Raw genomic sequence first — 22,940 nt, 5'->3', positions numbered from 1 at the left:
TGGACGCATGTGAACAGTTTTGAAAATAACTTTCAAAAAAGAACCTAACAGGATTTTTCCTGAATTGCTTGTTAACAAAATACTTCCTCATTCTCAAATACATTTTAGTATTTGTGCGAATTTTTGTATTATTTTCTGAAACTAAAGCATTAGGGGACGGTCTGTCCTCCACTGGCAAGGAAATTCTATCTTTAATCATATTGAAAATATTTAATTCAGTCTTGGCTGATAAGAAAAATGATGTGAAATTCGAAAAAATTTAACAGCCACCCCATTCAAAATCAAATGCCCCCTCAAGAAATTTAATAGTCATTTTCATGTTTTTAAAATCTTTTGATTCCTTTGTATGATGTTAACTTTAAAAAAAAACATTCTTACCTTTCTTTAACTGCCACTGAGTTGTACTTATACTGGAGTTACATATTTTACAGTCCATTATAGCATCTGCATCTCCGCTCTTGACACATAATCCATCGATGAAACAATATCCTACAGTATAACTTCAAAGGTTATCGTAGAATTTACTTATTTTATGAACGACCTAAAAATTTTTGTTTGTTTAAAGAAAGACATATCATTAAAATAAATAGATATTATTCTTTCGCTTTAATCATATTTTTTACGTTACATTTATTTATTCATATGTAATCTGTGTCGCCTGCTTTGTCCCAACCCTAAACTTAAATTTACACTGCTTATGAATACATTAAAATAAAAATCACAGTAAATGGTTTTGCTGTTCTAAAGTAAATAGAAAATTTGTTTCCTACATCTTCAACCGTATTTTTTTCATCACCGATTGATGTCGCACTCTATCTTCGTACGTCATTAATTGAACGTAACTTGATTCTACGCAATTAGAAAAATCATTGCTCATTTGATTAAATTCAAGTTTTTAACTGGTTCAACTTGCTTAAAGCAACGTCCAAGAACTATGCACATGTACTATAATTATTTTTTAAAATAACTGAATGAAAAGTTTAACTTTAATGCTTTTATTCTCAAAGAGCAAATTGTCGCCCGCGAGGCGCAGTCGTTAGAACGTCTGCTCTAGAGTCGCGAAGTAAGGAGTCAATCCTTTAGACGCGGGTCCGAGTCCCACTGCGGGATGTGGGATGCTGGCATGAAAAAAAATCCCTCCGTGCTCAATGGCCCTAAGTGCCAAGTAAAAGGCAAAATTTGCAGCTCTCCACCGGCAAATGGTGGCGTCTCCATATGAGTGAAAAAATTCTCAAGAGGGACGTTAAACAATTTACAAATCAATCAATCAATGAACAAATTGACATGTTTCTTTATTTTGCAGTTACCTGGACTTAAAGACCATGTACTTTGTCCCAGGGATGCATTGCAGTAATAACAGTCATTGGTTACATTCTTCTGTCCATCAGCCAAACATTGGTTATCGATTTCACAGTATTCTTAATAATAAAAAATAAAATTGTGAAATATCAACATAGAATATATAGTGGGGTTCATGCTTTTGACCTATTTACTTACAAATACGTGTATCCTATATACTATAAAAGAAATCCCCTATTATGCTAAAATTATTACTGTCAACTGTTTCTTGTTATTTTTCAGTAAAATAAGGGTCAATTTGGTCAATGTAATCTGACGAAATCTTAAAGAATGTCATATCAAAAGTGTACCTGGGTTTTTACTCCAGGAGAGTTGATTGGATGATACGTTACAATGATGACAGGGGTATGAAGAATTAGTGCCTCCATCCACAAAACATCCATCGTTAATAAGACAATAATCTGTAAAAATTGTTTCACATGAATAAAAGCTTGGGACACATTATTACAGAAGTTCTCTTAAAACACATACACAATAACTTAATTTTGGAGGCAGGTGAAAAGTTTTGAAAATGACTTTCAGAAAAGTAGCTATTTGTTTTTTCCTGAATTGCTTGTTAACAAAATACAAACTTCTCAAAATTCTCAAATACATTTTAGTATTTGTGCGAATTTTTGTATTATTTTCTGAAACTAAAGCATAAGGGGAAAGTCTGTCCACCACTGGCAAGGAAATTCTATCTTTAATCATATTGAAAATATTTAATTCAGTCTTGGCTGATAAGAACAAGAGGCCCATGGGCCACATCGCTCACCTGAGTACCAAGGGTAGGACTAGTATAAAATGTCTTTTTATTGTAAAGTTTAAATCCAAAAGTAGTCCCATGACCAATCATGGATTTGCTATTTTTTAGAAAATGATTGAGAAGAAGATTTTTAAAGAATTTTCCTATATATTTCTATGTAAAACTTTGGTCGGCCATTTTGGCCCCGCCCTACCCCCAGGGATCATGATTTAAAAAAACTTGAATCTACACTACCTGAACATGCTTCCATATAAATATGATGAATAATGGCTTTGTCATTCTTGAGAAAAAGATTTTTAAAGAATTTTCCTATATATTTCTATGTAAAACTTTGGTCGGCCATTTTGGCCCCGCCCTACCCCCGGGGGTCATGATTTGAACAAATTTGAATCTACACTACATGAGCATGCTCAGATATAAATATGATGAATTATGGCTTTGTCATTCTTGAGAAGAAGATTTTTAAAGAATTTTCCTATATATTTCTATGTAAAACTTTGGTCGGCCATTTTGGCCCCGCCCTACCCCCGGGGGTCATGATTTGAACAAACTTGAATCTACACTACCTGAGCATGCTTCCATATAAATATGATGAATTATGGCTTTGTCATTCTTGAGAAGAAGATTTTTAAAGAATTTTCCTATATATTTCTATGTAAAACTTTGGTCGGCCATTTTGGCCCCGCCCTACCTCCGGGGGTCATGATTTGAACAAATTTGAATCTACACTACCTGAGCATGCTTCCATATAAATATGATGAATTATGGCTTTGTCATTCTTGAGAAGAAGATTTTTAAAGAATTTTCCTATATATTTCTATGTAAAACTTTGGTCGGCCATTTTGGCCCCGCCCTACCCCCGGGGGTCATGATTTGAACAAACTTGAATCTACACTACCTGAGTATGCTTCCATGTAAATATGATGAATTATGGCTTTGTCATTCTTGAGAAGAAGATTTTTAAAGAATTTTCCTATATATTTCTATGTAAAACTTTGGTCGGCCATTTTGGCCCCGCCCTACCCCCGGGGGTCATGATTTGAACAAACTTGAATGTACACTACCTGAGGATGTTTCCCAATAAGTTTCATCTTTCCTGGCACAGTGGTTCTTCAGAAGAAGATTTTTAAAATATACCACTAAATTTTCATTAATTCCCAATTATCTCCCCTTGAATAAGGGTGTGGCCCTTCATTTGAACAAACTTGAATTCGCTTCACCCAAGGATACTTTGTGGCAAGTTTGGTTGAAATTGGCCCAGTGGTTCTTGAGAAGAAGTCGAAAATGTGAAAAGTTTACAGACAGACAGACAGACAGACAGACAGACGGACAGACAGACGGACAGACGGACGCCGGACAAAATGTGATCAAAAAGCTCACTTGAGCCTTCGGCTCAGGTGAGCTAAAAACGATGTGGAATTCGAAAAAAATTATCAGCCACCCCATTCAAAATCAAATGCCCCCTCAAGAAATTGAATAGTCATTTTCGTGTTTTTAAAATCTTTTGATTCCTTTGTATAATTTTAACTTTAAAAAAAAGAGGCTCATGGGCCACATCGCTCACCTGAGCACCTTTGGTCGGCCATTGTGGCCCCGCCCTACCCCCGGGGGTCATGATTTGAACAAACTTGAATCTACACTACCCGAAGATGCTTCCACATAAATATGATCAATTATGGCTTAGCTATTCTTGAGAAGAAGATTTTAAAGAATTTTCCTATATATTTCTATGTAAAACTTTGGTCGGCCATTGTGGCCACGTCCTACCCCCCGGGGGTACGTCATGATTTGAACAAACTTGAATCTACACTACCTGAGGATGCTTCCATATAAATATGATCAATTATGGCTTGGTTATTCTTGAGAAGAAAATTTTTAAAGAATTTTCCTATATATTTCTATGTAAAACAATGGTCGGCCATTGTGGCCCCGCCCTACCCCCGGGGGTCATGATTTGAACAAACTTGAATCTACACTACCTGAGGATGCTTCCATATAAATATGATGAATTATGGCTTTGTCATTCTTGAGAAGAAGATTTTTAAAGATTTTCCTATATATTTCTATGTAAAACTTTGGTCGGCCATTTTGGCCCCGCCCTACCCCCGGGGGTCATGATTTGAACACATTTGAATCCACACTACCTGAGGATCTTTCCCTATAAGTTTCATCTTTCCTGGCACAGTGGTTCTTCAGAAGAAGATTTTAAAAGCATACCACCAAATTTTCATTAATTCCCAATTATCTCCCCTTGAATGAGGGCGTGGCCCTTCATTTGAACAAATTTGAATCCCCTTTACCCAAGGATGCTTTGTGGCAAGTTTGGTTGAAATTGGCCCAGGGGTTCTTGAGAAGAAGTCGAAAACGTGAAAAGTTTACAGACAGACAGACGGACGCCGGACAAAATGTGATCAGAAAAGCTCACTTGAGCCTTCGGCTCAGGTGAGCTAAAAAGATACGTTCTTACCTTTCTTTAACTGCCACTGAGATGTACTTATACTGGAGTTACATATTTTACAGTCCATTATAGCATCTGCATCTCCGCTCTTGACACATAATCCATCGATGAAACAATATCCTACAGTATAATTTCAAAGGTTATCGTAGGTTTTACTTATTTTATGAACGACCTAAAAAAATTTGTTTGTTTAAAGAAAGACATATCAATAAAATGAATATATATTATTCTTTCGCTTTTATCATATTTTTTACGTTACATTTATATATTCATATGTAAACTGTGTCGCCTCCTTTGTCCCAACCCTGAACTTAAATTTACACTACTTATGAATATATTAAAATAAAAATCACAGTAAATGGTTTTGCTGTTCTAAAGTAAATAGAAAATTTTGTTTCCTACATATCCAATCGTATTTTTTTTTATCACCGAATCATGTCGCACTCTATCTTCGTACGTCATGAATTGAACGTTACTTGATTCTACGCATTATGAAAAATCATTGCTCATCTGATTAAATTCAAGTTTATAACTGGTTCAACTTGCTTAAAGCATCGTCCAAGACCTATGCACATGTACTTTGATTTTTTGTAAATAACTAAATAAAAAATCTAACTTAAATGCTTTTATTCTCAAAGAGCAAATTGTCGCCCGCGTGGCGCAGTCGTTAGAACGTCTGCTCTAGAGTCGCGAAGTAAGGGAGTCAATCCTTTAGACGCGGGTTCGAGTCCCACTGCGGGATGTGGGATGCTGGCATGAAAAAAATCCCTCCCTGCTCAATGGCCCTGAGTGCCAAGTAAAGGACAAAATTTGCAGCTCTCCACCGGCAAATGGTGGCGTCTCCATATGAGTGAAAAAATTCTCAAGAGGGACGTTAAACAATTTACAAATCAATCAATCAATGAACAAATTGAAATGTTTCTTTATTTTGCAGTTACCTGGACTTAAAGACCATGTACTTTGTCCCAGGGATGCATTGCAGTAATAACAGTCATTGGTTACATTCTTCTGTCCATCAGCCAAACATTGGTTATCGATTTCACAGTATTCTTAATAATAAAAAATAAAATTGTGTTATATCAACATAGAATATATAGTGGGGTTCATGCTTTTGACCTATTTACTTACAAATACGTGTATCCTATATACTATAAAAGAAATCCCCTATTATGCTAAAATTATAACTGTCAACTGTTTCGTGTTATTTTTGAGTAAATTAAGGGTCTATTTTGTCAATGTAATCTGACGAAATCTTAAAGAATGTCATATCAAAGGTGTACCATGGTTTTTACTCCAGGAGAGTTGATTGGATGATACGTTACAATGATGACACGGGTATAAAGAATTTGTGCCTCCATCCACAAAACAGCCATCGTTTATAAGACAAAAATCTGTAAAAATTGTTTCACATAAATAAAAGCTTCGGGCGCATTATTAGAAGTAATGGGACACGTTATTAAAAGAGGTCTGTTAAATTTCATATATATAACAACATCTTGGACGCATATGAACAGTTTTGAAAATAACTTTCAAAGAAGAAACTAACAGGATTTTTCATGAAATGTTTGTTTACAAAATGCTTCTTCATTCTTAAGTACATTTTAGTATTTGTGCGAATTTTTGTATTATTTGCTGAAACTAAAACATTTAATAGTAATTTTTGTGTTTTTAACATCGTTTGATTCCTTTGTATAATGTGATTTAAAAAGAAGATAATTGTACGTTCTAACCTTTCTTTAACTGCCATTGTGTTGTACTGATACTGGAGTTACATATTTTACAGTCCATTATAGCATCTGCATCACCGCTCTTGACACATAATCCATCGATGAAACAATAGCCTACAGTATAATTTCAGAGTTTATGATAGAATTTACGTATTTATTTAAAGACCGAAAAATTGTTGTTTGTTTAAAGAAAGACATTTTTTGGCATGAAAAAAATCCCTCCCTGCTCAATGGCCCTGAGTGCCAAGTAAAGGACAAAATTTGCAGCTCTCCACCGGCAAATGGTGGCGTCTCCATATGAGTGAAAAAATTCTCAAGAGGGACGTTAAACAATTTACAAATCAATCAATCAATGAACAAATTGAAATGTTTCTTTATTTTGCAGTTACCTGGACTTAAAGACCATGTACTTTGTCCCAGGGATGCATTGCAGTAATAACAGTCATTGGTTACATTCTTCTGTCCATCAGCCAAACATTGGTTATCGATTTCACAGTATTCTTAATAATAAAAAATAAAATTGTGTTATATCAACATAGAATATATAGTGGGGTTCATGCTTTTGACCTATTTACTTACAAATACGTGTATCCTATATACTATAAAAGAAATCCCCTATTATGCTAAAATTATAACTGTCAACTGTTTCGTGTTATTTTTGAGTAAATTAAGGGTCTATTTTGTCAATGTAATCTGACGAAATCTTAAAGAATGTCATATCAAAGGTGTACCATGGTTTTTACTCCAGGAGAGTTGATTGGATGATACGTTACAATGATGACACGGGTATAAAGAATTTGTGCCTCCATCCACAAAACAGCCATCGTTTATAAGACAAAAATCTGTAAAAATTGTTTCACATAAATAAAAGCTTCGGGCGCATTATTAGAAGTAATGGGACACGTTATTAAAAGAGGTCTGTTAAATTTCATATATATAACAACATCTTGGACGCATATGAACAGTTTTGAAAATAACTTTCAAAGAAGAAACTAACAGGATTTTTCATGAAATGTTTGTTTACAAAATGCTTCTTCATTCTTAAGTACATTTTAGTATTTGTGCGAATTTTTGTATTATTTGCTGAAACTAAAACATTTAATAGTAATTTTTGTGTTTTTAACATCGTTTGATTCCTTTGTATAATGTGATTTAAAAAGAAGATAATTGTACGTTCTAACCTTTCTTTAACTGCCATTGTGTTGTACTGATACTGGAGTTACATATTTTACAGTCCATTATAGCATCTGCATCACCGCTCTTGACACATAATCCATCGATGAAACAATAGCCTACAGTATAATTTCAGAGTTTATGATAGAATTTACGTATTTATTTAACGACCGAAAAATTGTTGTTTGTTTAAAGAAAGACATGTCAATAAAATAAATAGATAATATTCTTTCGTTTTTATCATATTTTTCCCGTTACATGTATTAATTCATATGTAAACTGTGTCACCTGCTTTGTCCCAACCGTAAACTTTAATTTACACTACTCGTGAATAAATTAAAAAATCACATTAAATGGTTTTGCTGTTCTAAAGTAAAAAGAAAACTTGTTTCCTACATATTCAATCGTAAAATTTTAATCATCGATTGATGTCGTACGTCATGATTTGAACGTAACTTGATTCTACCCTTTGTGAAAACTCACTGCTCATCTCATTAAAATACGAGCAGACACTTTCTTGAGGTTGACTTTTTCTGATATACATGTACTTCTGAATGTAGGCTTGGTCCTTGATTACAAAAATGTATATTTACACTATGAATACTTTTTTGGCTACGTAGTTAACAGGCCGACACCAAGTTCCTTACAATATTTATGGATCTCTGTAAACAAATTACCTTCATTGAATGTCCAGACAGTTCTTGATATATTTGACTGGCAGATATCACAGCTTTTGCTTGGATTGACTTGCCCATCAGAGTAACATATGTTGTCAATGAAACAGAATCCTGAATGGTAAAACATAATGGTGAAAACAAAGTGAATGACGTATTAAAAATTTTAGAACCCTTTTGTAGTAGAGAAGAACAATAAGACTGCAAAGTGCAAACAAATAATTACCTGGATTAGGAGACCAGGATGTTATGTTGATAGATGGATTACACACACTGCAAGGATTTGTGCCGTTTATAGCTCCATTTGTGTAACATTGCCCATCAATAAAACAGTGTCCTGGTTATAAAAGAAATATGTATTCTCTATAAATTACACCTTTTGCAGTTTTTGTGTAAAACAAAACGTCAATGGTATCATAGATGGGTATTGAATTTAAAATATCAAATTCAGAAGTAGAAATACCCGCGTTGAATGACCATTGGTATTTATTGCTCTCTGTGTCACATATATCACAGAGATTGTCCTTATTTGTATCTCCAGCAGCCACACAGGTATTGTTAATATAGCAATAACCATCCTATCAAAAAATAAATAGCCATATACAGCACAAACCCGTGAAAAGGTTTTAGAAAACAACTGTTCACTGCCAATAGAAAAAGTGGATTCTAGCAGCTGAGATTTAAAGACAAGTTTTACAAAGTTTTAGACAAAAAACTAGTGATTTTCATTATAGCTTTTTAGGGGATACACAAGACGAGGGAAGGATGAGATAAAACATGCGTGATATAAATACACAATCTTTTTCACCGGAAAGAATATCTATTGTAAATATTCACACGTACCTTAAATATAAATGTGATGTTCCCTGTATCATTCTTTAGTTCCTGACAGAGAGATTGGTAGGTGTAGACGTTATAGTTCTCTGTATATCTACTACCGTCGTTCGATACGTTGAATCTAAATACACTGACCCAGTGGACATCTGTATTGTAGTCTAAGGGACAGTACCCCTCAAATAGTGTTCTTTCTTGAAGACCGGATTCATAGTTTATTTCTGACAAAACTGCACCATCTTCTGCAAGCTGAAATATAAAGATAATATTTTGTCTCAATAATCAAAAGAAAAACAAGATCTGCTTTTACATATGAAACATTTTAACAATGCCAGTCAGAAATTGTACACAAAATACCATTTTCCTCCTAATGTAACACGTGGTGTTCATATTTTCCAGGAAGTACTTTCCATACAGAGTGATTTCCTCGCAGGCTTCAGAAGACTTGTCACAGAATCCAAAGTCAGATATGTGTGTTATAGAGGGGGGACCAGACAGGTCAAAGGAACAGTCGCTCCCAGCATACCCACTATTACAGGTACAGTTACCTGAAAATAAGAATTAATGATGAATATTTCTTTAATCAAAGTCTTCTATATTTAAACATACAGCTGTATTATAATTGAACTTAAACACCCAATTTTATGTTAACGCCCCCTTAAATCTACCTGATTCAAGATCAATAATTTACCGCCTGTCAATCATTTAAAAAACAATAGCTTCTGATTCGATTGACAGGCCAGCTACCCGTGCTACCTGATAGTCTGAGTTTGAGTCCTCTGAAAACGATTGCCTGGTCACGCGTCAAACACTTTCATGTAGCCGCCTTGGGCTGCATTTCATTTCCGGAATTTTTAGTAATTATCATTTTTTTCATTTCCGACATTTTTTAGTTTTCATTTCCGACATATTTTTGCTTTCATTTCCGACATTTTTCAGATAGTACCTTTAGTGCTTTAGATTTGAAGACTTTACCTACGAAAAATTTAAGGAATACAAATAATAAATACATCATTGAAATCCAATATCTGAGTTTTTGTAAATTTATCGATGAAACTGCTGTCACTGACATTTATTTTAGTGCACATTAAATGAGGTGAAAAAGTTGTATGTTTATTGAACTCTTTTACCTAGACTTAGTGCTATATGTTTGCATATATGTATAATAAATATATTTTATTAAATATATTTTTAATCAATATTTTGCAATAAATACTTTTAAAATTTCATTTTCGCTGACTTTTAAAACATTAATTTGCCGCACCGGTAAATTCCGGAAATGAAAACAAAATTATTTCGGAAATGAAATTAAAAAAATGTCGGAAATGAAATTAAAAAAATGTCGCAAATGCTATGCAGATTTCCGGAAATGAAATGCAGCGCCGCCTTGTATACACAGGGGGTTAAAAAAGAATCTTGGTAAAATTTTATTTTAAAAAACAATTGAGAGTAGATAAATAAAACATGACTTCATAAATAGGCGATATGTCGTCCAAGAAATCTGCTGTAGAATTTAGACCAGTCTGTGCACAGAAACGCTATTTGCCGATTAAAATTGGAATATGATAAATAGGAAAAGATATTAAGCACAAACGGCACGGATAAAAAATTCCTTTATCTGATGTTTTATCTACTTACATATGAATACAATCTATACCATGTTCTGTTGTAAAATTCTGAAATGTCAGAACATTTTCGAGATTGCAACTTTTAGTTCGAATTTCCTAACATCTGTCAATACCCAATATTCAAAATTAAAAGTGAATATATACAGCCAAAGATCAATTCTTAAAAGTATAAAAAAAAAAATCTTACAAAAAATAATAAATTTTAAACACACGAACACCCGTAAATGGTGAATATTTTCCACACTATTGTTGATCAGAACATAGGCAATGTTCCTATCGCGGTACGGTACATTGTATATGTTCACACGGATAGGCCTGCCTATGAATGGAATATATTTTTTTTAATTGATATTTACACAAGTTTAATTAAAAAAAGATATGTTTTCTTTGTAGTTTTACTCTGTGTTCTTTTCTTTAATTTGTCATTTTTTTAAATATATAAACGATATTTCTTTATAATTTTTTTCTTCTCGAATCATTAGATATCGCTGAAAGTGTTTATAAATAATTAAATATTGAAATATTTCAATTATTTCAAGTAGTTTCACTCAAATTTAGACACAGAACACGGAATGTTGACCCTGATCACCAAACACAGACTTCCTGTGTAATGCTACGTATACACAGATTTTTGACATCTTGGGTATCGAGGGTCTCCAGGTAAATAACACCACTATTACTTGGACCACCCCCCCCCCCCTCATCAGGTAACCGTACGGGAAAATAATTGGTCTTTAAGAACAAGTAAGTTTGCCAAATGCAGAATCATTTGCATCGCCATCTGTCGAAGTTTTTTCAATTAATTAAATGGTCACTTGAATGTGTGGAGAGAATGAGCCAATAATGAATTACAGCCATCCAGTTTGTTTGTTTGTTTATTTTTTTTTTGCAGTACGCTGTTGGTTACATTTCAGTACACTTTTTGTTACATTTCACTTAACAACATGGTAGATTTTTTTTCTGTGCGTAAATTTTATATGTTTTGGCTTTATGTGGCATAAAGGTTAGAAAAATTATATTTGACAAGGGACAATTTGCTTAAATGTCTCTTACTCAAACTCAATAAACACAGATATGCACTTCTGCATACAATAAAGAAGCAACATGTTACTTACTTTTTTTTTTATAACTTAAGGCCTTAAGGCGGCCAATGACCCCTTGCCTCAACAAAGTTATCCACGCCCCCCCCCCCACCACAAATCCTGTATCCGCCCCTGTTTTTTTCTGCCATATATTTAATTGGTTGGACAAATAAACAGACCTGAATACAGAAAAGTAACATCAACGTTACTAATATTTCTACAACTTACCAGAATTACATACACCATTTCCGCTACAGTTGTTTTCACAGAGACTTTCAATTCTGTACGTTATTTCCGGTTCCGTTTCCTGGAAAGTTGCGTTTAATACGACGAATGTCGAGCATTGCTCCAGCGCTGCCTCTATGTGAATCTTTGTGATGTTTACGTCACCAGTCATCTGCCGAGGAAAGTATACTGACAATTTCAAAGTCACTCACAAGAACAAAGTGTTTCATACATTTTTAAAAGTACATTATCCTTTTATGTCTCTTGAATTTTATTTCATTTTTAGGGACTTTAACCATTCTTTTCATAAATATTGTAAAAAGCTTCTAAAACTAAATAGCATAAGATCAGGTAACTGCTTTTCTGTATTCTTTTTACATTTGAATAGTTAAAGTTCGAAATAGCAAATAAGATATTATGCAAAAAATTAAATCTTTAAACTTCATGTTAGACGGCAGTCTTAATATTGATTGTTCACTTTATTCTCAGGTTTACTTAGAAAATTATTAGTCCATAAAAAAATAATAATTAAGTATTTGTACATACCATAAGATCAGATACACAGTTAATCAGCGAGGTGTTGGCCAGATCACTGACGTGCTCCTGACACATCAGATACGATGCAGAGGCTTCAAATGCTTCATTGCAGATGGTCGTCGCATTTTCATAAGACATAACATCAGTATTTGTTTGTCTCTTCATTCGACTCTAATGCAAGAAAAGAAAGCGATAAAGTATGTAAAATTCTGAAGAAGTACTTTTCAGTAAATTTGGGAAATAATCAAAGATATACTTTTGCATGAATTTCGTTATTTCGAGGATCACCGGCGGTCAACGACTGCAAATGACGCAGGTCTCTTTTTCTCCTTAACTGGCCTTCTGGATTTAAGATACAGTAGTATCTTTTTCCCACCGCAAAATTGCAGTTCTTGTAATTTCCATAGCTACATATAATGTCCCCGTCATGTGGATTGTTGGCGTTCTTTTTACAGGTACAAGTACGATCAAAGACTGTCGTTATGGACTTCAAACCGCCATATACGTTGGTGTCAAAGAGGTCTACTTCATCATTTTGAACCCTGAAAATAGGATTTTTTCAAAGATTTAAAAAGTATTACCTGTACGAACAATTGAAATTGGTATACCAATTATTACAAATAACTAATTTATTATTTCGATGTATTTTAGTAATATCAAAGTTATTTTTTTTCAATCTGTAATTTAGATGTGTCAATGACAATTTCGATGTTGAATGATTACATCAAAGCTAAAAATTTCATTTAATCTGAAACTTATATTTACTCGTATATCAATGACAGGAATTTAAGCTGTAACAAGTAAATTAAATATATTCATCTATAAATCGGTTTTTGGGAGTTGAATTTTGGTCTTAAACCCTATATCCGACTTATAGGTGAGTCATAAAGAGATTGGTATTTTTCTTGACGTTGAAATGTTGTATTGTATATGCAATCCCGGTATTATCGAAACAAATGTCTGCGTATACCAGTTTATGATAATTTATGCATTATTAGATGATACATAAAGTTCACGTATTTACAAATTTTAATAATTCTATTTGTATCTAAAATGGGCATAACTTATGTGTTTAATGATTTCAAATAAGATATAAGTTTCATTTCGAAAAAAGGATATATTAATTGAAACCAGGTTAAAGATCAATGGATTGGGATGGATTGCAATGGACTAGGCGAGTATGTATGGTATAATTAAATTAATTTGTATTTTAGACTCTTAAAGCACATTTTCTAAGCATATTTATTTTAAACAAGTTTTGTTAAACAGAAGAATATAAAAATAAATTCGAGCAGTAGTACTACAATGTATCATTAAGAAAAACAGTACTTCCAGGATTTAGAAAATCCGTTGGGAGGATTCCAATAGTTGAAGTTATCAGGATTGTCCTCCGTTTTATTAGCATCGTTCCAAGTAAAATCATTTTTATAATCGTTATCAAGGATTCCGCAAAGACCACTGGAATTCCCAACATCAGAAGGCGATGGGAAAATGTCGATATTTAAATGCCAATCATTCCAATTGGGCCAGGAGACAAACGTAATTTCAACTAATGTTCCTGTTGGGAAAATGACCTAAAATGTATAAAAGAAAGTTAATAATATGAATACTTCCTGAAAATGTATCTGCGAATAACATTAGAAATGAAAAGATCAAACAAAAATTAACTGAAAGAACACAATGGTAAATTTCAAAAATTTCCACATATTTTAAATTAGTTTCACTCATTCTTATTGTAGGATTTTTCAAATGAAGGAATATTGTTTTTGATGCTTGCATATTTTCAACAGTTCTAAAGATGAAAACAATGCTAATTACTTGGTATTTTAACATTTTTGTAGGCGTTCAAAGGTTATCACTTATTACAATTTAATGGATAGAGATTGCCAAGTTGTTCTAAGTGTTCCATAATATCAGTTTGCACATAAAAACTTCTAAAACAGGAAATAAGACCGTCTTTTAGAAAACTAAAGGTGTTCCCTTTTCCTACTCAGGTTAATACTATTAGGTCGATTGAAGCTGCAAAAATCTTTTTTCAACATATTTTTTACTTTTTTTAAGGAGTGAACACATAATCATGTACTAGAAGTTTTGAGTTAGGCCACTAAGCGGTTTGGAGAGGGCAACCAAACAATTTTTTTGAAGATGGCTTAAAATCTTTTAAGATAAGGATTACAATTTCTATACGTAGTATGTTAAGTTGATGGTGGGTTTAAAAATGTATTTGGCATATATTTTACCTTGTAGTGTTTATCGGTTGCTTTGATGACTTTTAACACTTTATCCTCGCAAGAAGGAAAGTTGATGACCGTTTGGGTGCCGCATATATCCACGATGAAAACGTCTTTTCCTGACCTCACAGCAACAGCACAAGTGCATCTTGGGTAGGAACGGGCAGGATGACACATATGATGTTTTTCTTGTACCTGATATAAATTTCTTTATCAATATCTAAACAACTTAAATAATATCTTTTATATCAACCAGAGTAAAAAGAAATGGTCAGACCTCTTGTTGGAATATCTCGTTTCTGTACAATATGAAAGTTCCATCCAACTGGCATTCATAATATCTACAACAATTCACATTTTTTGCATAATTACAAATAACATCAATAAACGTTTTGCAAAACTTTCTTTCGTTGTCCGAAGCTTGAAATGTAATGTATAAAGAAATACATGATTTATTTTATAGTCTAAATGCTGGATGGAAAAGAGTGATCTAGGAAGAAAATAACCATCTTTTGCTTGAACATTTCCAGCATAGAAATCTAATTAAATATCGTTTTTTAACTACACAGGGCAATTTTGAAACATATTTTCTTTTTTCCAAAATAGTCCCGGTAGCTCAATCGGTAGAGTGCTCGCTCCGTGATCGGGAGGTTTGAGTTCGTGCCTCGCCCGCAGCTAGCCGAAACCGATAAACAATGGGTAGCAACTGTTTCTTCGCCAAGCGCTCGGCACTTGAACTGAACGTTGCGGGTTTTATGGATGAGACTTGAAGAACCGAGACCCCGGGTCAAGGCAAGCGCTGGCACGATAAAGATCCCTCACTGCTCAATGACCCGAGTGCCGAGTTAAGGTCATAATTGGAATTACTTCACTGGTACATATTAACGTTTCTCATGAGTGAAAAAATCTCGAAAACAACATTACACAAATCAATCAAAACGTTTATACCTATAAGAAATTATAGGAAACCCAAGTTTAAACAACCTTTGATCTATAAAATACATGCCACGGAAGAATATTCTCTTCACTGCAATCTGAAGATGTCAGAATCACAAATGGGTCAACTTTTTATGGTCATACCTTGAAAAGCAAGAAAATTAAACCTCCATAAAATAAGTGATACACAGTATTACACGATTATGGGGGCAAAAGAACCAATCATAACTAATGTGAATACTTTTAACACTATAATCCTGACCTATGAAAAAAAGGCTTCAAACAGCATTAAAACAATTCAGCTTGCAAGATCAGATATACCAGGCTTGAAGTAGAGATAAAAAAAAAAAAGCACGTACGAAAATATCGACAGTTTTTGCATGGGAAATCGATTTTGATTATCACAAGTTTGTAATATGTAATATGCATTGGTATGAGCGATATTTCAAAAATAAGCATTGCACAAATTTTGGCATGCATCGCTAATACTCACCGACCATGAAGGATTGCAGGCGTAAACTGATCCAAGTGATGAAAGAATACAGAGACAAGGGCTTGTGTAAAATCAATACACGACTAAATTTAAGTGCATCCTTCAGCGGTCGATAAAATAACTTTATCAAACAAACAATTTACTGAAAATGAATTATATTTAGCGTGTACGATTTTTGTCGGAAATTGACTTTTGATTTAGTTAACGTTTATTTTATTTAGTGCATTTCTTCGTTTCTTATTTAGGTGTATATGTCCAAGGAATTTAGCGTTGTACTTGATTTAGCGGTTGCTGCGTTCCGCTAAAGCCGCTAATAATAATACGTAGCCAAATGTAACACGTTTACAGTATCATCGAGTCAAATGCTGACTTCCCTCCCTTGAAGTCTCTTATTTATAGAGTCACACCGTTTTTCTTCATATCAAATGATAAGGCTTTTGATTTTAAAGATTTTTGTTCCACAATTATTCAGAAATTTCTTTCTCGTTTTCGAGCTATGCAGAATATACAGCCCTACAATCCCTTACATGTAATGGACGTTTTTGAAAAAAAAAAGAAAAAAAAGAAAAAAGAAATGGTTACAATACAATTCTTAACATTTTTTATTTAATACTGCTTATCAAAAAAGTTCTCCCTAAGAAGATTAAAGATATCAAAGACTTAGCATTTTGGCCTCTTTAAAATTACGTAACATATGATCATGATTTTATAGTATATTGTTACAGATTGTTAGGAGAATCAATTTTGCTTCAGTAGTTAATATAAAACCAAATACACGTACTAATTATTCAAAAGATATGGCTAGAAGATTTTGAGACCCTAATTTGAGGTGCCAGCATAATTTTTTATTGTATCACATAAAAGCTCTTAACATTCTGTTCATCTTTTCTTCAATATGTTTCAACAAATTACAGGTATTAACAGGTATGACGATATGAAACAAAAGGTGTCAAATTTTGTGAGATGTTTCCGAGACATTTTTTCGAGACCTATCAAGCTAGTTCCTGAAAATTTTGGACACTCAACTGCACATCTACAAACCTTCCTCTTTCTTTACTGGAAATCTTGATTTAATATCTCAATGTTTCGGTGTCGCCGTACCTACCTATAACGCCAAATAGCGGATACGCGCCGTCATGTTTTTAAGCGTTTCCCCTTCGTTTCATTAAAAAATATTTGTGAAGCGCAAACATTTTCACCAATTTCACTTTCTTTAAGAATTCTTGGTACCATTATACACTCAAATTTTTTTAAAAAATTTAGCCCTCTGTCAAATTTATTTTGCGCAGTAGCATAAGACAAACTAAAAAATTTACATGTCCCCTAATCTGTCTTTTTTGACAACGTGAGACACTATTGAACGTTTCCGTCAGACCTCCCATCTTTCAGTCTCCTTGTCCTCTGCTGATCATTCAATGATCCATCGACCGCACAAAATTGCTCAAAAAGAGTTCCCAGGACAAGCAGACCCTGTAGTGTTTAGCTTATTTCATGTGTTCTAAGAAAGATAACTCTAAGATATATCAGTTACTGTCTTATCATCATTCTGTGTACTACGTCATCAATATTGTTGTAGTTGAATAAATTGTGAACCCTTAGCACGTGTTATTACTGGGACAATGCATCAGTGTGCATGGATCGTTATCCGAGATTAATAGTTATAAACCATAGGGATACGACATTTATTGGCGACGAGGATAATACGATGGCTGAAGGAGGAATTGTTGATCTTTCAGATTTTGGTGGATTTCCCAACTTTAGTTTGAGCGGCGACATCAACAGCATGGGCTTCCGGTGGAAGAAATGGCTGCAGTCCTTTGCAGAAGGTAAAGGGGTAGTTAACCCGAAACAGTTGAAATCACTTATGTTACACCATGCAGGTCGTGCAGTTCAAGATATTTTCTTTAGTATCGAAATACCTGAACCAGACGAAAATAATGCTGAAATGAACAATGTGTTCAATGTTTTGTGAAAAAAAAACTGAGTGAACATTTTACATCGCATACAAACGTTACGTATGAAAGATCTGTATTCAGGTCTATGAGTCAACTACAGGGTGAATCGATTGACAAATATATTACAAGACTCAAGCAGAAAGCACAATATTGTAATTTTGCGGATGAAAGTGAAATGATACGTGATAAGGTGATTGAAAAATGTAAGACACATAGACTTCGTAGGAAATTACTGGAACGCGCTGATGTAAAACTGGACGATTGATAAAATAAGCACAGACAATGGAATTCGCTGACAAGCAAGCTGATGCTATCCAAAATGGAATTTCCGGTAATTCTCAGGAGGGAACAACAACAGGTGATCAAGGTCATGGTGCATCAATAAACCGAGTTAGAGCTAAGAAATCGACTGCTCATTCACAAAAGAAGACATGTTGGGCATGTGGTAGAGTGGGACATTGTCATTGAAGTGCAGATTGCCCCGCAAAAGGAAAAAAATGTCATACCTGTAAGAAGGAAGGTCATTTTGCTCAGTGGTGCAGGAGTAAAACACATTCCAAGGACTTCAAAGGGAAAAGCAAAGAGAAACGGAGTTATGTAAAGCAAGTGAATGATACCCCGACTGAGCATCCTGAAGAACTGGAGAAATATGACTATGTTTTTACAGTTTCAGACACTATTGGTAACAAAGATAGCAAGATCGATATTGAAGTTGGAGGTGTTCAGATCTCAGCTATCATTGATTCCGGTGCTTCCGTTAATATCATTGATCGACGCTTAAGGGAACATCTGAAGGAACAGAAAATCAGCTGTACCTCACAACTGACCAACATGAAATTAAATGGGTATGGGAGTCGCAATTCATTGACCGTAGCTGGATATTTTACGGCACAAGTGACTGTTTGTGGTACTGACAAGTCCTTACACGATGTTACCTTTTATGTGATAGAAGAAAATGAACAAACGTTCTTCGGTAAGGACACAGCCACAAAACGTGGGATTTTACATATTGGTAAATCTGGAGACTCAGAATCTGGACTTGTACAACAGGTAACAGACACAAAGGCCAGTTTGAAAGCAAAATATCCAGAGTGTTTCGAAGGACTAGGAAAATTGAAAGATTTTCAGTTGAAGATTTCAATCGATGACAGTGTGAAACCCGTGGTACAACCATTAAGGAGGATACCTTACCATTTACGTGACAAAGTTGAACAGAAATTACGGGAACTAGAGTCATATGACATTATTGAGAAAGTTGACGAGCCAAGTGATTGGATGAGTCAGGTAGTAGTGGTGCCAAAAGCAAATGGTGACATAAGACTATGCGTTGATATGCGTAGGGCCAATGAAGCTGTCATCCGAGAGAGATACGCAATCCCGACAATTGATGATATTTTGAGTGACTTGAATCAGAGTCAAGTGTTCTCGAAATTGGACATTAAATGGGCTTACCATCAGATTGAACTGGACCCTAGTGCAAGGAAAATAACCACTTTCCAAACACACAACGGAAACTTTCGATACACGAGACTGATGTTTGGGATTTCTTGTGCACCAGAACTGTACAATAAAATTATTCACCAAGTGTTGAAGGACTGTAAAGGCCTGCATAGCATATTTGACGACATTATCGTATATGGAATATCTCAGGAAGAACATGACACAAATCTAGATAGACTCTTCCAGAAGTTGAGCGAGAAAGGTCTCACAATTAACTTGGACAAGTGTCAGTTCAACATGCCGCACGTATCTTTTATGGGACATGTACTATCTAAGCAGGGAATCTGTGTTGGTGACGACAAGGTCAAAGCTGTATTAGAAGAGAGACAACCATCGAATGCTGCAGAAATCCGAAGTTTTTTAGGACTTGTTAATTTCAGTGCACGATTCATACCAAATCTAGCAACGATTGCAGAGCCGCTAAGACGACTCACAAGGAAAGGAGTGAAATTTCAGTGGGAACGGGAACAAGATGATGCTTTTAAGAAACTGAAGGAGTTGATGGCAAAAGCATGTACATTAGCATATTTTGATCCTAAGGCTACTACTAAGGGTGTTGCAGGCACTTGCACTTGTACGGGCCTGTGAAAGATTTCACATGCATCTCTTTGGCAAGGAATTCGAACTTGTAACAGACCACAAACCTCTACAGTTCATATTCTCTCCAAGGTCAAAAACTTGTGCATGAGTGGAGAGGTGGATTTTACGATTACAGTCTTACCACTATAAAGTCGTGTATATACCTGGACCTCGAAATGTGGCAGATTGTCTCTCAAGATTACTTCATAAAGCTGACCACACAACTTCACATGATGAAATAGAGCAATACATTTGTTTGATGTCTGAAGGAGCAACACCTGTTGCCATGACAACCCGTGGAATTGAAAGAGCTTCAGCAGAGGACAGTGATATTGAACAAGTGAAGAAGTGTCTCATTACAGGGAATTGGAATAAAATAACTTGTAAGGAATACTTACCTGTTAAGGATGAACTATGTGCTATTGGACATTTAGTTTTGAGAGGAACTAGAATTGTGATCCCTGAAGTTCTGAAAGGGAAAATACTGGATTTGGGACACGAAGGTCATCCTGGTATAGACCAATGAATCCAGAACCATTGCACAGGACTGAGTTACCCTCCGAACCGTGGCAGGATTTGGCTGTGGACTTCTTAGGACCATTGCCATCAGGGGACATTTTGTTTGTTCTTGTGGACTACTATTCAAGATGGGTAGATGTGACCATCATGAGATCAACGACAACAGACAAAGTGATTCAAAGTTTGAAAAGCACTTTTGCTACACATGGTGTTCCATCATCAAGAAGGACTGATAATGGACCTCAATTTGTTAGTGGAGAGTTCAAGGAGTTTTTGCAGGAGTACAGAATATCTCACCGAAAGAAAACACCATTATGGCCTCAAGCCAACGGGGAAATAGAGCGTCAAAATAGTTCTTTACTCAAAAGACTTAAAATAGCTCAAGTCGAGAAACGAAACTGGAAGGATGAATTGCTCACATACCTCATGTTGTATAGATCCACTCCACACACCGTGACTGGAATTAGTCCGTCCCAAATGTTATTTGGAAGAACAATCCATACATACAAAACTACCCAAATTATGTCAACTTAATGGAACCGTCACAGAAATTCGTGGTCGAGATAAGGAAAACAAGGAGAAAGGCAAAATGTACACAGACGCAAGGAGAAACGCACAAGAAAATGATCTACAGGAAGGAGATCTCGTGTTGATGAAGCAAAAAAAACCGACAAGCTTTTGACTAATTTTAATCCAAGTCCAATGAAAATTGTGTCAAAGGAAGGAAATGGTGTATTGGTGGAATCTCCTGAAGGTGTGCGATACAGAAGGAATGTTACGCATCTCAAGAAGTTCATAGGGGAAATGCCAAGTTCACCAAGTGAGAAATCTGTGAAAAATCATTGTGAATATGTGAAAAATCAAAATGTGTCCTTGCAGAAGGAAAATGTGTCAAATCATGAAATTGTGTCAAGTGAAAATGTGTCAAATGAAAATGTGTCAATGTCAAATCAGTGTGAATATAATATCAATTCCAAGGAATCAAGTGCTTGCGATTCGTATGATGATCATGGTGATGTATCAATTCTTCTGATGATTCTGGGAAACTTCTATCGAGTCCAAAGAGTCCAGAAACTACTGCTCATACTCGACCAGTACGAGAACGGAAAATGCCGATCAAGTTTAAAGACTATGAACTGAGTTAAATGATTAATTTTGTCATGTTTGTTAATTTTCGCAGTGAATGACATTCAAAGGTATTATCAGCAACATTGTATTTTCAATTAAAACAAAATAGGGTTTTCATTAAGTAAAAATTCATGTACATTTAAAGTAATTTTGATCTGGAAAAAGGAATGGATGTAGTGTTTGGCTTATTTTATGTGTTCTAAGAAAGATAACTCTATGATATATCAGTTACTGTCTCATCCATCATTCTGTGTACTACGTCATCAATATTGTTGTAGTTGAATAAATTGTGAACCCTAAGCACGTGTTATTACTGGGACAATGCATCAGTGTGCATGGTCCGAGGTTAATTGTTATAAACCATGGGGATACGACAGACCCTATGAAAATCCTTATTATCTCACGACAGGAAGTGGTGTTCTCAATTTAAAAAAAAATATTTCCAGTAAGGTTCCGCTCAATATCTACCATATCGCAAGGTTTCAAAAAATTGGAGACGGAGGACGGAGAATGAATATCTTATTTAAAAATGGAGGTAAGATCAGGTAGAATAAATATGAACTTTTGGTAATGAAATGGATTACTGTAGTTTCATCAATATTCGTTGTGCACCAATTTTCGTGGATATCGTTGTTGAGCCCATCCACGAATTCAAATGTTCATTGAATTACGAAATATGACATACATTTGTATAGGCAATGCTTTTGTCCACGAAATTACGTATCATCGAAAACGTCTGTTTTACAAAATCCACGAAAATTGATGCCGACGAAAATTGATGAAACCACAGTATATTGTTGATTAAATTGATTATATAAACTCTTTTTATAAAATAAAACTTTTTATACTGCACAATTGTATGCTTATTCTTCCTTACTTTCCATCTAAAGTCTTCATATGTGGATCTGTATGAGATTCGCAGTTTTTCCCCTTCCATGCCGAATTGTTGTCCTCTATGTAAACCTTTATAGGAATACAAGTGGTTGTTAAAACATTTGTTTATTATTATATTTACAACATCGTTTTTTTGTCTAAATACATGTATGATAAAAAAAGATATATATATATATATATATATAACCGAATCCAATCCGTTGGCGGTTTCGTTTTAAAAAACTGCAATCACTTAGCGGCACGCGTTATTTACTGGCATAAAA

General features: G+C 34.6%; 1 protein-coding gene across 1 annotated transcript; it reads right to left on the bottom strand.

Moving 5' to 3' along the window:
- Window positions 1–378: 378 nt before the first annotated feature.
- Window positions 379–22,746, bottom strand: LOC134265508 (uncharacterized; the record flags this gene model as incomplete). Its single annotated transcript, XM_062747727.1, has 22 exons — window positions 379–489; window positions 1,308–1,418; window positions 1,650–1,760; window positions 4,572–4,682; window positions 5,501–5,611; window positions 5,843–5,953; window positions 6,293–6,403; window positions 6,679–6,789; window positions 7,021–7,131; window positions 7,471–7,581; window positions 8,140–8,250; window positions 8,363–8,473; window positions 8,600–8,714; window positions 8,980–9,219; window positions 9,328–9,518; window positions 11,909–12,077; window positions 12,452–12,613; window positions 12,699–12,984; window positions 13,772–14,016; window positions 14,683–14,868; window positions 14,951–15,014; window positions 22,661–22,746. Coding segments are annotated over 22 exons (3,076 nt in total), but the record flags the coding sequence as incomplete, so codon positions are not given.
- Between the last annotated feature and the right edge of the window lie 194 nt (window positions 22,747–22,940).

Source organism: Saccostrea cucullata, unplaced genomic scaffold, assembly GCF_032062105.1.
Source record: "Saccostrea cucullata isolate Sc308-1 unplaced genomic scaffold, CSIRO_AGI_Scuc_v1 ctg10854, whole genome shotgun sequence".
Lineage (NCBI taxonomy): Eukaryota > Metazoa > Mollusca > Bivalvia > Ostreida > Ostreidae > Saccostrea > Saccostrea cuccullata.
This window is presented reverse-complemented; position numbering and strand designations above follow the sequence as displayed.